The sequence below is a fragment of the Tinamus guttatus genome, unplaced genomic scaffold (genome assembly GCF_059628265.1).
Source record: "Tinamus guttatus ecotype Peru unplaced genomic scaffold, ASM5962826v1 Tinamus_guttatus_pri_ptg000524l, whole genome shotgun sequence".
Taxonomy (NCBI): domain Eukaryota; kingdom Metazoa; phylum Chordata; class Aves; order Tinamiformes; family Tinamidae; genus Tinamus; species Tinamus guttatus.
The window spans coordinates 1825199-1840688 of NW_028289058.1; the positions used below are offsets into that span (position 1 = coordinate 1825199).

Here is a 15490-nt window from a genome sequence, read left to right on the forward strand (position 1 = left end):
ATGCATGGGAATGAGCCGTTCGGAGGGCGAGGGATGGGACAGAGCGGCAGCAGCGTAGGGAACGTCTGCAGAAGGGCGCTTTGAAGGGGACATGACTGGCGATAGGGAATAAGAGCAAGGGAGAAGCATGGGTGGGAATATAAAGATCCCACAGTTAGCGTGGGGGATATGCAACCTGATCACTTCGGAATATAGAGTCTTTCCTTCCTTTTGGCATCATCCCTTTCAGTTCTCCCAATATATAATCATTTGAAATTCCTCTTATGTCTCTGTTTCTAAACCCTGAGAAGAGGCAAACCTGAGCCTTGCTGTTTGCATTCTGCTGATATCAAAGGCTCCGGTCCCGCTGGGGCCCATAGCCATAGGAGAGGCTTGAGGGAGGGGGAAGAGATGTTTTTCCTGTTTCTTGGCCGCTCCACCACCGCGGCTGCCGCGGAAGGGAGCGGGAGCACACGGCAGGGACCGCGGTTCAAACGGGAGGGTGGGACGCGAGTGGCTCCCGACCTGCGCCCGTCCTGAGCTCTCGGGGCCTGCGGGGCAGCGGGGCTGAGGCCTGCCCATCTTCTCCGGACTTGGGCACCTTTCAGGAGGCTGGGTCTGCAGCAGAGGGGTGCAGCCTTGGCACAGCTTCTGTCCAGTGTAGCTAACTGTGGAAGGGTATTTTTCTTCGTATTTAAAATGTGTGTTGAAGGTTTACAGGGAGTACTTGTTTATTCGTCAAATCGGCTGAGCAGGAGAATTAGCTGAACAGAGATGGATTTAGAAATCAGCACAATGCAGCAAGATTAAAAAAAAAAAAAAAACCTCCCTACGAATTAATGAATTTCAGGCTGCTTTTCATAAACTAGTTTTTCAGAAAGTCATCTGTGAAGGCTCGTATGAAGATTTTTTAAAGGTAACCTAATGGAATGGAGGAAAGGTTTAAAATTATCTACAGTGGCTGTTGCAGGGGATATTAAATATTGATTTATCTGGGAGGAAGAATCGAACTAAAGAGTGCAGCTTGTAGTCAGATCAATTTATCTGGAATACAAACTGTATGGCTGTATTTAGTACAATGTCAACATGAATCTTAAAATAAGTGAATATGTAAGGGTGAGCATTTAATCTCTATCAAGTGGGTCTCCAAATCTTCAATTAAAAAGAATATCTTAGCAGTTCAAACTGAACTGCTCCTAAATGTTTCAGGTGGTTTATATTAAAAAAAAAAATGTTTCACTTAGTTCATACTGTATCATAACCCTTTCCTGCGCATCATGTTGCAGCTAAGAACAAAAACCCACAGTCCAAGGCCTATCAAAATCTTAAGTTTTTAATACTCCAAACTCTCTTGAAATCCCAGTGTAAATCATTCAAGTAATCTGGCAAATAACACTGTAAGCAATTTTCTGCTACTTGCCACTGGTCCTGCGCTGCCAAGCTTTTGGTCGCAATATAAAAGTTGGCTCAGATTGTACTTAACCAACTAAAACTGATTATGTTCCCTTTTCAGACACAAATAGATGCCAGCATGTCAGCTAGTGGTATTGACTGAAATATTTTTGAGTATATATAAGTCTACATAGGTCTATAGTAGGAAATCCTTTATCCAAGCATCACATCAAAGCTGTGCTTCCCAGATAATTTAAGTGTTATACTTGCTTTTGTTTGTACTGTTTTCTTTAAACATATTCATTAGACAACAGCAGAGCCTTTAATGTTCCATGACGGAAAAATCCATCAAGCAGATTTATAGCTGAGGCAGTGTGGCATAACAGCGAGTGGACTGGCCTAATGTTCACAAGTCCCAGGTTCAGCTCTCAGCTTAATCATTGACTTTCTGAGTGACCAAAGGTAATAATTTCTCCTCTCTCTGCCTCTGCAGATACTGATACCTTCTTTTGTAAGCTAATTTGAGTACTACTGTTGCATGGTGGTAGCTATTATGAATTTCTACATACATAACAGTAAAAAGCTGTAAGATATTCATTGCTTCCACAGGATGGTAATATTCTCTTTCGTGCAAGGCGTAGCTAGAAAATATAACCACAGCTATAACATATATGTGTATACAAAGGACTGAGAAAGGTATGAGACAGCAAATTTTTTTATTCACAAAGTGCCTGTGTCCACATGGTAGCAAAGACCTTACACTGGCATGAGGTGTTGGGATTTTCCTTCAGTGAGTCACATGAACTCTTCCATATATGTAATTTAGAGTGGGTGAGGAGAGAGAAGGAGGGAGAAAGAATGCATTTTAAATGAAGGAGGTACATAGTCTGTGCTTATGCTGAAAACAAGGTAAAAATAGACCTTAAGGGGGACAGAAGTGATTCATACACTCTGTGGGTGAAACCACTGCTTTTGTAACTCCCATCCAAAATTGCTTGTTAAGATAAAAGAGTATTTTCAGAATTGTCATTGTTGCATTGAGCTGAGCAGTACTTTATTAGACATCTTGAAATGGGAAATTTGAAACAAGCTTTTCATGGTATAAACAAAGCACGATTTACAAAAGCATTCTACATTAAATGAAAAGCCAGAGACTGTATTTTTGCCAGGAGCATTAGGTATAGATGACTAGCAGTTTTGTCTTTGTATATTGCAGCAGTAAAACCGCATTTTTTTTTCAGCCTATAGGTATTCATTTTGCTTTTAAGGTGGTTTGAGGTGTAAAGGTTCCGAGATTCTGCATGAAAAAAAAAAAAAGAGCATAGCCTACCCTTATAAAATGCCTTCTCTCTTAAATTATTTTGATTTGTACTTTCTGCGTGGAAGGTTACCCCTTCCTGCAGAGGTAAATCTCTCCACGTTCTCAGGAAGTGCATATTTGCTTGAATTTAGGTGTCAAATATAGAATCTGTCCTCCTTTATCACTTGCTTACTTTATTTGTACAGCCAAACTTTCACTTTGGGCTATTTTTCCATGGAGTACAAATTTCATAAACATTTTTTAAGGAACTTAGTTCCTATTGTGTTAGAAAGATAAGTAGTGTAACTATTAAGTGACTAGAGTCACTTCGCTTGCCTGGTAGTTGTTCCTTTGCCTTCTGCTTGGTTATTCTTACCGCAAAGCTTGTCCACATGCATAAATCTTTACAGGGCTGTGCCCTTGATTTTTTACTATTTTATTCCTAAACAAGACTACTACTTCACAGCAAAAGGCCATCAGCCTGCTGGACTCACAGGCGAGTGTGCCTTTTGTCTGACCTGCTTGAAACGGAGAAAGGAGTTTCCTCCCAGAAAGAAGGCAAAAGTATCTTTATGAGCCTCAGGAAAAAAAAAAAAAAAAAGTTTTTGTTCTCAGATTCAGTGTGACCCTGGAAGAGTGAAACACTTTGGCCCTGATTCACCAGAGTGCATTAATCCATGCTTGACATAAGTATTCCCATCAAGTGTTGGAATTTCTCACTCTGTCTCTCTCTCTCCATGTGCTCGTGTGCTCTGTTGGAATGGATTGGAAGTGCTGAGCACCTTACAAGACTGAGGCCTGTGTGAGGCAGCACGGATCTGTAACTTGCATTTTTTTTTTCTGTTGAATGAAGATTAAAGACAGGAGCTAGTTGAGGGGTACATCTATATCATCACAGGCATTATGTACATCATATTTGCTATTGTAATCATGCAAACAGTAATCTTGCCTTCCTGACATAAACGGTAAGCAGCACATTTTCCTCAGGCTGAAATAATCAGAGCAAAACATGGCAGTGATGGGGGTACAAGAGGCAAAACACTGCATAATGATGTTATTATCATTGTTCCATTGTCAGCCAGCTTTATTCTTTAGTGATATGTTTCTTTTCTCTCTGAACATAACAAAAAATGCCTGAGTATAAATAGAGTAATAGCAGCAATCAAAAAATGCATTCTTGAAAAAGAATACTTAAAAATGCTGCAAAACGGAAAAATCAGGTCGATAAATATAGAAAAAGCCTCCTTAATCTATATATGCATGGTATGCAATTACATATTTACATGCAGCACAAGGCAAGGCATATACTCGAACACAGTAGCATTTGGTGGGTTTTTGTTAACTGCCTTGATTGCATTTATAATGCTAAATATGAATATGAGAATTTAACACCGAAGTGTTTTTTGCATCATTAAATCAAGCAACTGCAGGTATCTTCTGAGAATGGCCTGGGAAATGGGCCCCCATGTGAAGGGGCCTGCACTGCTTACCCAGATAAGGGTGTCCCCTTAGCTCCAGGATTCCGTGCAGAGTATCTGACTTTGATGGCTGCACGTCCAAGGCCCTGGCACGTAGTCCATTTTTATCATAATATTTCCAGTGGTGTTTCATTATGTCTAAAATCTGATGTGTTGCCTATCATAAAGCACACTTGAAATGACAGAATTTAAGTATCTGTGCGAACATCAGCTATGAGTCTCTTAGCTTTTGGAAGTTTAAAATTCAGGATATCTCCATGTGTCTGTTTGCATGCATCTGTATCCTATGTTGTTTGATAAAGGACAGCAGCTTGTTTGGAAAAAGCTTTACCAGGATTGTGTATGTCTGTGTGTTCTGACTTCTTTCAAATATCTCTTTTCCCTAACTAGTGTGGAGGGCAGCTGAAAATGCTTTGTGCTGTTGAGGTTTGCAGGACACCGCATAGAAATTGAAATTGGTGACTTTTCTTATTTCCCTGTTTCTTTTCCCGTTCCAAAAAAAGTGGTTGTGCTGTGCTGGACCTAGAATAGTTTAGCTGGTTGTTATATTGCTGTGGCTTCTTGCTGAAATTGTGTTTCCAGTCTGGAATATTTTACTCAATGATTAAGAGAAAAGGAGATTCACAGATTTGAGAATAGTAACGAGAGATCTGAACTCTGAAATTCTGTCCTGATTTTAGTGAATGACAGTGCTTTTAGTGAAGTTCAGTAATAAACAGAAAAATTGAAGAGATCTGTGTGCAGAATTATGGCATTAAATCTCCGTTTTGGAAATGTATTTCTGCATTCTTTTGTGTCATTTCCATTTTATTCAAATACTTGGAGAAAGTGAGGCCTTTACGGATATGTTCCAGACATCTGCTAAATTCTACTAACTATAGCACACTGTGTATTATTATTCCTCTTTAGTGTCTAGTTTATTAGAGAAAACCAGCTTGTTTTTGCCGTGGCCCTATGAATTTACCTTGTAAATAAACTGAATATTAAATGACTCTTCAGAAGGTCTGAGAATAACAACTGCATTGCTTGCCCAGTTAGCTAAAGGTACAGGAAAAGCAACCTTGCTATTTCCTAACAAAAGTGTCTGCCCGTTATCATTTGTGTCTAGTTTTGTCTGTCTCTCAAAAAAGCATGTATATGTGTATAGTTAGGAGAAAATACATTTTTTAAAGGGTTGCATTCAGATTATTTTTAGTTACAAGAGTCTGTCATTTACCAGTTCTCCCTTAAATCTAGAGAGCAATACCTAATGTTACAGAAGAAAATAAACTTCTCTCTGTAGAGGGCTCTCAGTTAATCATCTGTGGATGTTGGTCAGGTAGCAAAGGGAGCAGCAGAGAGAAAGAGGGATTTGCTCTTTGACCCTGACACTACAGCAGCTTACACCCTGGAACATGAGATTTGATTATCTTAGCATGTGTTACTACAAATGTTATTAACAGTCATAAAATTATCCAGCTCTTTAAAAACAAGTGACAGCCCAGGCTTTGGACCCTTCCTGACCTCTAGTGAATTCCACCCACCTATCACAGAGTTGAAAATGGTAATTCCTTTTGTTTGCTTTTCATTTGCCAGCTGTTAATTTAATTGATTGTCCCTTTGTTTTTGCAAGGACTAGTGACATATTGCCAGTCTAAGATAGAATTCCACAATTTGTCTTTTTATTTTTATTTTTTAAATTAAAAAATCCTTACATTTTAGTCAGTGTGTAATTTTACTGTTAGACTACTGCAGGAATTTGCCACTGAAACAAAGAGTTAATATGAAAGTTTTCAGATACTGCCATGCATCATGCCTTTGTGCATGCATAAAAAGTTGGAAACCGCATGAAAGCAGTAGTTGGGTTACCACACAACTGGATATGCTTAAGTCTGAACGCTTCATAACTCTAACTACTGGGGAGTTGCAAACTTATAAATAACCTCGCAATTGGTTAAAACCATATTAAAACCATATGAACAAAGACATAAAGCATTTGGTTAAGGGGGCTCAGTAAGCACAGTAATCCTGTTGAAAGTAATTTAACCAGGGCGCAGATCTCTAGCTTGAGAGTGCCTGCAAGTGCAGCAATAGTTAAGGATATATCAAAAATTTATGTGTAGGGCCATATGAGGCTGCTTAGGTAGAAAGATTCGCTATCTCTTCTTTTTGTCTCCAAAAATAGATTTTAAATCTATTTTTGTCTCCAAATCTATTATTTTAAATCTATTATTTTAAATCTATTATTTAGATTTTAAATCTATGTTATTTTCGAAGGCAATCTACTGAAATCTGCTACCATCATTAGGATGTGCTGAATGCTACCGGTAGTCAGGAGGTTCATCTAAACGCATCTTATTTGTGTTCAGAGCTCAGGATGGCTCCTCCTCCCTCGAACCAGAGCACAGAGTCATCTGAGCCTTCCAAGTCGGATTTCCAAAATAATTAGCTAAAAACAAAGGTATTTAAAAGAGGGCAGTCTGTCTTCATTTATTTATCTGATGAGTATTCAGCATTTAGTGCTCCTGTACTCAAACTTTTTTCTAGACACTTTAAATCTTAGCGAATTGAGATTGTCACGTTTAACTTCAGGGCCTAGGCCTTAAAGAAGAAAGCCCTGTATCCTGACAGTGCCTGTGAAGCACTGGTCACCAGCACCTGGTGACTTCTCTCTCTCCCCATCTTTTCCAGCATGGCTCTTTGGTCTGGGGCACTGCTGTACAGTACAAATCTGCAGTCTGAAGCAGTTGTATGTTCACTGGCAAAGGTAGTAGTGGAGCACTTTATGAACAATATAGGGACCTTCAAAGACAGAAAATGGCAGTAGGTAGGGGTGAGAATTCACTGAATTTTCCCTTATCCTCTGCTTCTTGAGAAGTGAAATTGTTGAATTTAGGTATTTCACCTATGTAAAAAATAAGGTAAAGTCAGGATGCTGCAATGTAACAGAAATTGGTTTAGCATTCATTCATGTAATCTGAAAATCAGTAGTTGGAAAAGATATGCTTTGTATGTTACAATATTTTAAAATATCAGCATTTCTATAATAAATTTACCTACTTTATTGATTTAATCTCTCAGGTTTCTTGCAGCAACTCCTGCTGCTCTCTTGTTGAAAACAAGTTCTAGATATTCACCGTGACGCTCTGCAAGGGGAAAAGCCTTTCTGTGAGGCTCCTTTTCATTGTTACAATAATGCGGCTATTGTGTTTATCTACTTTGTCATCCAAAGAATTCCAGCAGTTGCATGCCTGCACACCAGGAGGATGATTGACATTGTTGTAATAAGGTTAATGTTTAAACTTCCCACCCATAATAACTGAAATATCCCCAGATAAGACTGAAAGTCAATTTGCAATTATCCTTGCTGTGCCAAGATGTTGCAAAAGATTCGAAGTAGAAGGCAATTTAACTTTTCAGTCCTAGCTGTTGAAAAGTAGGAGATGAAAAGTTTGGGACATATGTATCTTGACTTTCAAGGATAAAGAAAGGTCTTGTGGTTCAATTTGTGAAGATTTTTCTTTGTGTTTTGCTTAAAGTATCCTTTCGTAGTTTTGAATGTAGGATTTTTTTTACTTCTTGTTACCTGCCCACAATAGGTAAACAGAATAGGTCACATTTACAAATAAGGCACTAGAAGGTGCATTAGGGAATAATTCCTTTGAAATCTATTTTATACATAAAAACAACAAGTGATAATTGTTTGCAGTCATTCTGGCTAAAATACTGTCCGCAGAAGAAATAATATCCATTCAGACATAGGCTCTGTGGCTTCTATGCGTGACCCATAGTAACTCAGTTTCGAGAAACTGACTCTTTAAATGAATGTTGGTAGCTGCTTCCAAGTTAGACTACTGAAAGAAAAGGTATTACATCATTGTCCAAACATGTCTACTTAAATAAAATGTATTTGTTTGCGAAATATGTATATGTATATATATATATATATATATTTTAAGTCTTTCACACAACGATCAGTAGGCATGCCATTTTCCATTTCAGTCTAAGCATACATTTCAGATGTGGAAAAAGCAAGCATGTTGAAATAATTTGAGGCATGGGTATAGTCGGATCAGTCTTGGTAATCCATAAGGGAGGGGTGCCCAGTGTATTATTACATTTTGTATATTATTTTTCAAGAGATGGACGCAATCAGTCATCTTCTCGCATATGGTTTGAAAAAAAAAATGTCCTGCTGGCAAGTAAACTGTTATTTAAGTACACAATCCACTGTACTACAGAAACAGTTTTGCCAAACTTGTCCAAGTATTCTCACATCCTTCAAGATGGTATAAATATAATTTATAGCAAGTCGTTTACTTCAGACTATATGGAATGCCTTCCTGCTCCCCTGATCTAAGTGTCCCAGTTTGCATTATGGCCTTTATTGCTTCTGTTTGATGGAGTGATCAGTAAAAATTTAATGACACTATAAAATAATAAAAATGTCATTAATTTACCTCGGATCTTGGATGCAGTGGTTGTAAAGTTACATTAATAAACAGAATATTTTTTACAACAAAAAGCATTGTTACGTGGGAACGTATAAATAACACACATAAATTTAAGAGCAATTTTACTGTTAGCACACACATTATTATGGAATAGCCAATAAGTGTATAAAACATAGTATATAAAATTTTATGAAAATATACTGTGCACATCAAAAATTCAGCTTTTATCTAAGTGCAGAGAAAAGCCATTATTGTGCGCTTACTGTTTTCATTGCTGTTCTCTCACAAGATCACAATTTTATATTTGTTTGTAGGCATTTGAAGTTTGCAGCTTTTCCAGAGGAAAGGTCTACTGCTTCCTTTGCCTTTTGTCCTTGCTTTACTAAATCGTGCTTTTACCTTCTGCACATTAAAAAAGAACTAACACGTTTGGCAAGAACATGAAGAAAAAGTTGCTTATTTATTTATTTTTTTAAAAAAAAAAAGGGGGAAAAAAAGCCCAGGAGTTGATGGGCTTGCTTGGCAACTGCAAATAAGGGATAACTATCTGGCAGTCTATCTGTCATCACTGAGGCTGCTCCATCCATTGCCTGTGATAGTATGTGAGTATGATGGATGCCGCAGCCTTGTGGCTCGTAACATTTAACATTCATCAGCTCTCACTAACGGGGGCTTTATAATTTAAATATCTTTATTTAATATGCAACATCTACCTCATACATCATAATTTCAAAGCACTTAGAGAACCAACAGTCCTGCAAGACAGTGGAGCAGACTTTAATTTTTTCAATAACTTTTACGTTTTCTGCATGTTTGTGACTGACAACGCATAAATAAGTGCCTAATCATATCACAGAATGGAAAATTAATATTTGGCAGTAAACAAGTGTTTTTTTATTCTTTTGATTTTAAAGAAATTCTATATTAATTGGCGAAGCACAAGGGATCTGTGCCGTGCAGGGAGAGCTTTGTGATTGCAGTGGAACCTCTCACTGACAGTGTTGGTCTAGTCGGATGAAAGAAGGTTGTCAGTGCCATGTTCTAAGCCCTTTCTGTGCTATTTAAATGGGAAAGCTCTGTGTGCCTGTACAACGTTAGCTGCTGAGCCACTGTGAAAAATAGTTCACAGTAGGCATCCAAGGGACTTTTTCATGGCAAGCAAAACACCTGCAGTGTCGGCAGAGATCTACTTAATTGCAAACTCACCAAAACAGGTCTGAGAAAGTGTTAAATAGTCAGAGTTCCTATGGCTGCAGGCTCGGGAGATAGCAATATAACCAGAAGCCTATGTACATGTGTGCAAATACAATGCATGTGTAAGCAGTATATTTGCTAATGTATCTAAATATAGGCATTTACTTTTAATGACGGTGTGTGTGCTGTTTGTACTAGCGAAAAGGTATAATATTAAAGGAATATTAATTTGAACAACTAATCTCTTTAGGATGAACGCAAGGCAGGGGAGTAAAGACAAATCCTATAAAATGGTAAGGATTAGAGCCTGTTGGGACAAGTTTTCTCTCAAATAATAAATTACATATGAATTTGTTACATTCTGATGAATTTTAAAGACATCTACTAGATAAAATCATCCTTAGCATTGAGAAACATTTTTTACATTTCTTTTGAATTTTTCTAATCCCTATACAAATATTGAATTTTTTTTTTTACAAACGCTGTGAAGATTATTTTCAGTAAAAAATGAAGCATAGAAATGACTTTAAAAGCATTTCAAAGATTTAAATACAGTTAGCTTTTTATAGTTTTATAAATTAGGAGGAGGAGGTTATTAAATAACCACAAGTACAATTCCTTTGTTTGGCAAGAGCAGATATTTTCATGACATAAGTGCTTTCATTTTACTGTTCCTGAACCTTATCATGTAATTTTCCCTTTTCTCCTTCCATGTCAAAATATTGATATTCTTTGAGAAACTTTCTTTTTTTTTCCCCTTCTTTTTTCACAGAATATTTTCTGGTAAAATCAAAGAGAATGAATGACTAGAAAGATATTTCAAATGTGCATATTGATATGTAGCAGGGTGTGTTGATTTTTATAGCAAAAAGATATGTCTCTTTCTAAGGCACACTTGAAAACTGTTCTTCCAAGAATATTGCAGGTGCTGTGTTAACATCCTTAAGAAAAAGCTTTTAGTGCAAATATTTTGGAAGAGACAATATATGTGCCAAAAGCTGTTTTCTTAGTACTGATCTTTGTTTTTATCTCAACTGCAAATCAGTCGTTTGCAGTGGAATGCAGAATCCTTGACAAACTTATTTTATATTCTGTCTGCCAGTAGAACAGATGATTCAGGTGTGTTGTTACACTGCACAACAGCTTTCAGCATAGTATTAGGCCTTTAGTTTTACTGTGCTTTTCTGCAGTCACATTTCATTTGTAACTCTTTCTTTTCACATTAATTTCTGTGTATATTTAAGCTCCTTATCAACCACAGATTTCTTAGATTTTTTTTTTTTTAAGTTAACTAAATATAAAATGCAGAGTTCTTTTGTTAGATGACTGGAAGATTCTGGGAAAGTTTTAGAAATGCAATTAGTACCTGAAATGCCTAAGCTGCATGTTGTAGCAAATCCGGTGTCAGTTCTGTGCTTCCTTTTCTTCTCCTTCAAATTAAAAAAAAAAAAAAGGAATAGGAAAAGACCCATGTTTGAGGGGATCAAAAGAATTCCTGAATGGTTTGGCTCATGGGGTTTCCTCACTGAAATATGGTGACAATCTAAAAGTAATTAGATTAGAAAGCCAAAATGTTCTGAGGTGGAGCAGACGAAGAGGCCATCGAGTATGTTTGGTCCTTGGAAGAACATTTCCAAGTTTCTAACATCTTGCAGGAGACAAACTTGTAATCCTTTCTTATGTCTAGCATGCTCAGTACAGAACTAGGTCATTGAACAATAGGCTGAACAGCAATCAGCACTCTTCTTCTGCATAATGCATTAAGTATAACATGGAGAAACTGTTCGTAGAGCTGAAAGCTGGTATTTCATGTCTGTAAATTCAAGCTGACATGACATTTAATATTGTTTCATAGTAATGAACAACAAGGTTTTATTCATTCACAAGTACAACATAATGCCAAGTTTAGTCTGAAGAGGTAACAACAAGGCAAGAGGGAAAACATGTTATGTTCCTTCAAATGAGAACGCTAAATTAATGATAACCATTGAATGCTTAGCTACTGATACAGAGTACTATAGAGACTACTATTGTGAGACAGTGTTACGCTGTCATTTCTAGTGCCCTCGTCCAGAAGTTGATTGGAGAATTGGGTTAACACGTAAAATACACTTTAGTCTCTCCTTTCCAATTCCAACTTTCCCATGCTGGTGTTCAAATCTCTAAAGCAGTATGTTTTTCTAGGAGTATGCACTCATTCTCTTTCTCCTTTTTTTTTTTTCTTTTATTTCTTCTCTTTTTCTTTTTGCCTTTTCCTTTTTGCTTTTTCTTTACCCTGTTTAGATAGAGGTTCCCTTTCCACTGAGGTGCAGTATGAATTCCCAGACAAAATAATAGTATCAGTATTCCTTCTTTCAAATACTTGTCTTTGAAAATGTCTTGCATAAAATTCAAGCTTGTGTTTTCTCAGAGATACAAATGCAAAGCTGAATCTCAAAGTAAGGAAAAGTGCATTTCCATTAAATTAACAGTATACCAACTCTCTTTTCAACTTCTGAATTTTCATGTCTCCCAAATGATTGTTTTTTCCAGTTTAAGTTAGAAAATTTAGCAGAAAGGCAAAGTGAGCAGCACAGATCAGCACTGTTTCCTGCCAAGAGTGTTTCATGTTTGCATGTACAATCACTTATGCATTATGGAGGTTCACATCAAAATGATTTCAGAGTTTCTGTATATGTTTTCACATTAGAAACCGATTTTCATGAATGTGAATACTCAGAACCTGTGAAAGCTAGTCCTAGTTAAATTTCTAATTAAATACACCCATTTTTTTTCTATTCATATTTAAAAAATAAGGCATGTATCTGTGCATACATGCATGCAGAGGCACATAGTTAAAACAAACTTATGTGGAGCATTAAGAATACGTTTGTTCTTTTCCAGGAAAGATCGAGGTTTGAAAATTTAGGCCCGCAGTTAACAGGGAAACCCAATGAAGATGGAAAACTGGGCCCTGGTGTCATTGATCTTACAAGGCCAGAAGATGCAGAAGGTGAGTTGCAGTTTGAGCCTGTGTTGTTGAACATGTTGAACATGACTGCACAGAATAGTTGTGTAGCGGACTGCTGCCAGTGTCATAGCACTGAAGAGCTTGCATCCCAGGGGAAACTTCAACCCCCTTTTATGTGTTTATCTGAGATTATAACGTATCCTTAGCAATGGCTGGGTACATGAGAAGTTGTCTCATGCATATATTCTTTAAAACCTCCTGAAACGCAACTTTTTCTCTTTTTTTCCCTAGCAACTAGCAAATAATAGTTTACATTTTATATTTTTGATAAGAGGGTCGGATAAACTGGGAAAATTGTCTCAGCAAAGCAATACATGCATGTATGTAATTTCACCAGTTCTTAAGGATTTAGCAGCTCCGTAGAAAGTTAGAGCTCTTTGCAAAGGTTGCTCACCATTGCACTCACAAACTATTTAAGACATTGCAAACACTATTTTACTGACAGGCAGCTGTCAAACGATAATAGAAAAATGTTTTCTGTATGAAAATGTCTTTTTCATTTTCCCTGATTTCAGTGAGAGTTCTATGTAACAGTCATACAGTGTCAAGCCACAGTAGTAAATGAGTGTTTTGAGGACTCAGTCTTCAGCAGGGTTACTGTGTGTGCTGTGGGAGTGCACGCCGCTGCTGTGTTCTTTCCCCCATGACAAATCAGAAAACAAGATTTAGCCCTGCCAAGCAGTCACTGCACTAAGTTTAATAGCCTATTCCGATAGAATATTATCCGTTTACTTCTCTGTTTTCTAAACAGAAAAATAATGAACAGAAAATAATTAAGATGTAACATATAGATGTTTTGCTATTTGTTTTGTTAAAAAGGGAGTTAGGTACACGGACTTTCAAAAGTGTGTGACAACTTCTCGTATTTCAGCATATTAAAGGAGGTTTCTTTTCAATAAGGATGAAGTGTTGTAACACATAAATACATACTTACAGATGCACTACTAGTGGTTCCTATGGCATAAAGTCCCTGTAGATTTTCTTGGTTTAGCTCATTTCCTTCAGTTCAAGCTTTCTCTTTCTGATGTCCTTAATATAGTGTCCTGATACACCTCGTGGTACTGACAGACCCTCTTGTTACTGGACAGTACAGATGAAACTTTGACATGTGTAACCTAAGCTACAGTGACGTGTGCCAGTTTAAGGACAATATGCATGTCTTCCTAGAGCTAGTGGGGCAGTTTGAGGCGTGGTGTTTTGCCGCACGGGAAATCTGAGTTCATGAATGGATTCAGATTTCCAGACTTTGTTTAGCAGCCAAGAGATGTCTCTGGAAAAGAAGTGCTGGATGAATCCGGCTGCTGATCTGAGAAGAAAAGTATTGGCAAGAGTTCAGAACTGAGTTGCTTATTTGTCTTTCTAGTTGCAGACAAGGTGAACTTAGCTCAGTTATTAGCTGGCTTTATAAGATACTAAAATATCACCCAAGTTTCATCCCTTGCCTTTGGCAAGTCTCTAGGAGATGACACTTCTAGCATGGCATGGCTTAGACTGCACTCCCATTGCAAACATTATGGCTGAAATGTCAGTGATTAAACTGTGGCCTCTGACATACTATACCAGGCAATAGGCTGTGTTAGTCTTCAAAAATATAAACACTTCCTAATTGTCGTGAAGCTATCATAGATCTTTCCAAGTTTGCATTTTATTTGTGCTAACGCTGTTTGGTGCTTGGGCCAAGATGGGCTGGATCTGGGAAGTGTTGCTGGTTCCCTAGCTCTGTCACAGTCTTCAAGGTTCAAGTTTTTTGGTTTTTTTTTTTTTTAATTATTATTGTAATGAATGACTTTTAAGACATAATTGTTCCTGCGCACTGTGTGAAACTTCTTTTTTAAGCCTACTGGTAGCTAGTTGTGCTTTCAGAGATGACCTAGCAGGTGAAGTGGTATTCAAAGTTTATGTTACATGTAACGGTTATCTGATTGGAAACCATTAAAATCGTATATAAGGGTTTTATATAACGTATTAAATATGGCATAGACTAACATGCCTATTACTGTATTCAAAACATCGTCACTAACTGTGACGCTATTTGGTGGATAATCCCCAGCTCTTAGAGTTATATCATTACCTGGAAATCCCAACTGTCACATTAAAATACATGATATATTTGTAGCTAGCAGAATTCAAAATTATGATTTGAGAGACTCATAAATGCTTGGAGACTGGTATGCAAAAGCAGAAAATAAAACAGATTAGAGGAGAATTAAACAAAGTACAAGCTGAAAAGTTTCACCAGAATGTGGTGAAACACAGTTAAGAGCCGTAGCTGAACCTTGTTTAAATTTGAGGGCTTGGAGGGTGTGATATGTGGTCCTATTGGAGAACATCAGATGGTCTGAATAACTTTTCTTGGTTCTGGCCCTGAAAAGGGGATTCCTTTCAAGGACACTGCCTTTTGCTGACAGGGCTGCTGCTTTTGAATCAGGTACATCCCGTGCTTGTGTAAGGTACACCATGTGTGCAGCCCCTGCAATTTTTGTGCTTGTGGTCAAATGCTTTGGAAGTTTGTAGGAAGAATGTTAAGATTTTACTCATTAGTCAATAGAAATCTTCCGAATAGACATAAATGTCCCTGTTGACATTTAGTGATTTAAGCTGAGGTTGCAGTGCAGTTTTCTGCAGCTCTTATAGTTGGAGGTTTAAATTCCTTGAGAACCTGGTCCTCATTCCTGACAAAGATTTGGATCTGTTAAAATTTTCT

At 37.5% G+C, this 15490-nt stretch overlaps 1 protein-coding gene across 10 annotated transcripts in view; it reads left to right on the forward strand.

The window, feature by feature from the left end:
* The window catches only part of SOX6 (SRY-box transcription factor 6), a 340141-nt gene that overhangs the window by 298541 nt on the left and 26110 nt on the right, over positions 1-15490 (forward strand). For all 10 annotated transcript variants that reach the window (XM_088533833.1, XM_088533831.1, XM_088533832.1 and 7 more), the window contains one exon: positions 12660-12768. In XM_088533833.1, coding sequence (XP_088389959.1) covers positions 12660-12768 — 109 coding nt within the window. The remainder of the gene's footprint in view (positions 1-12659; positions 12769-15490) is intronic.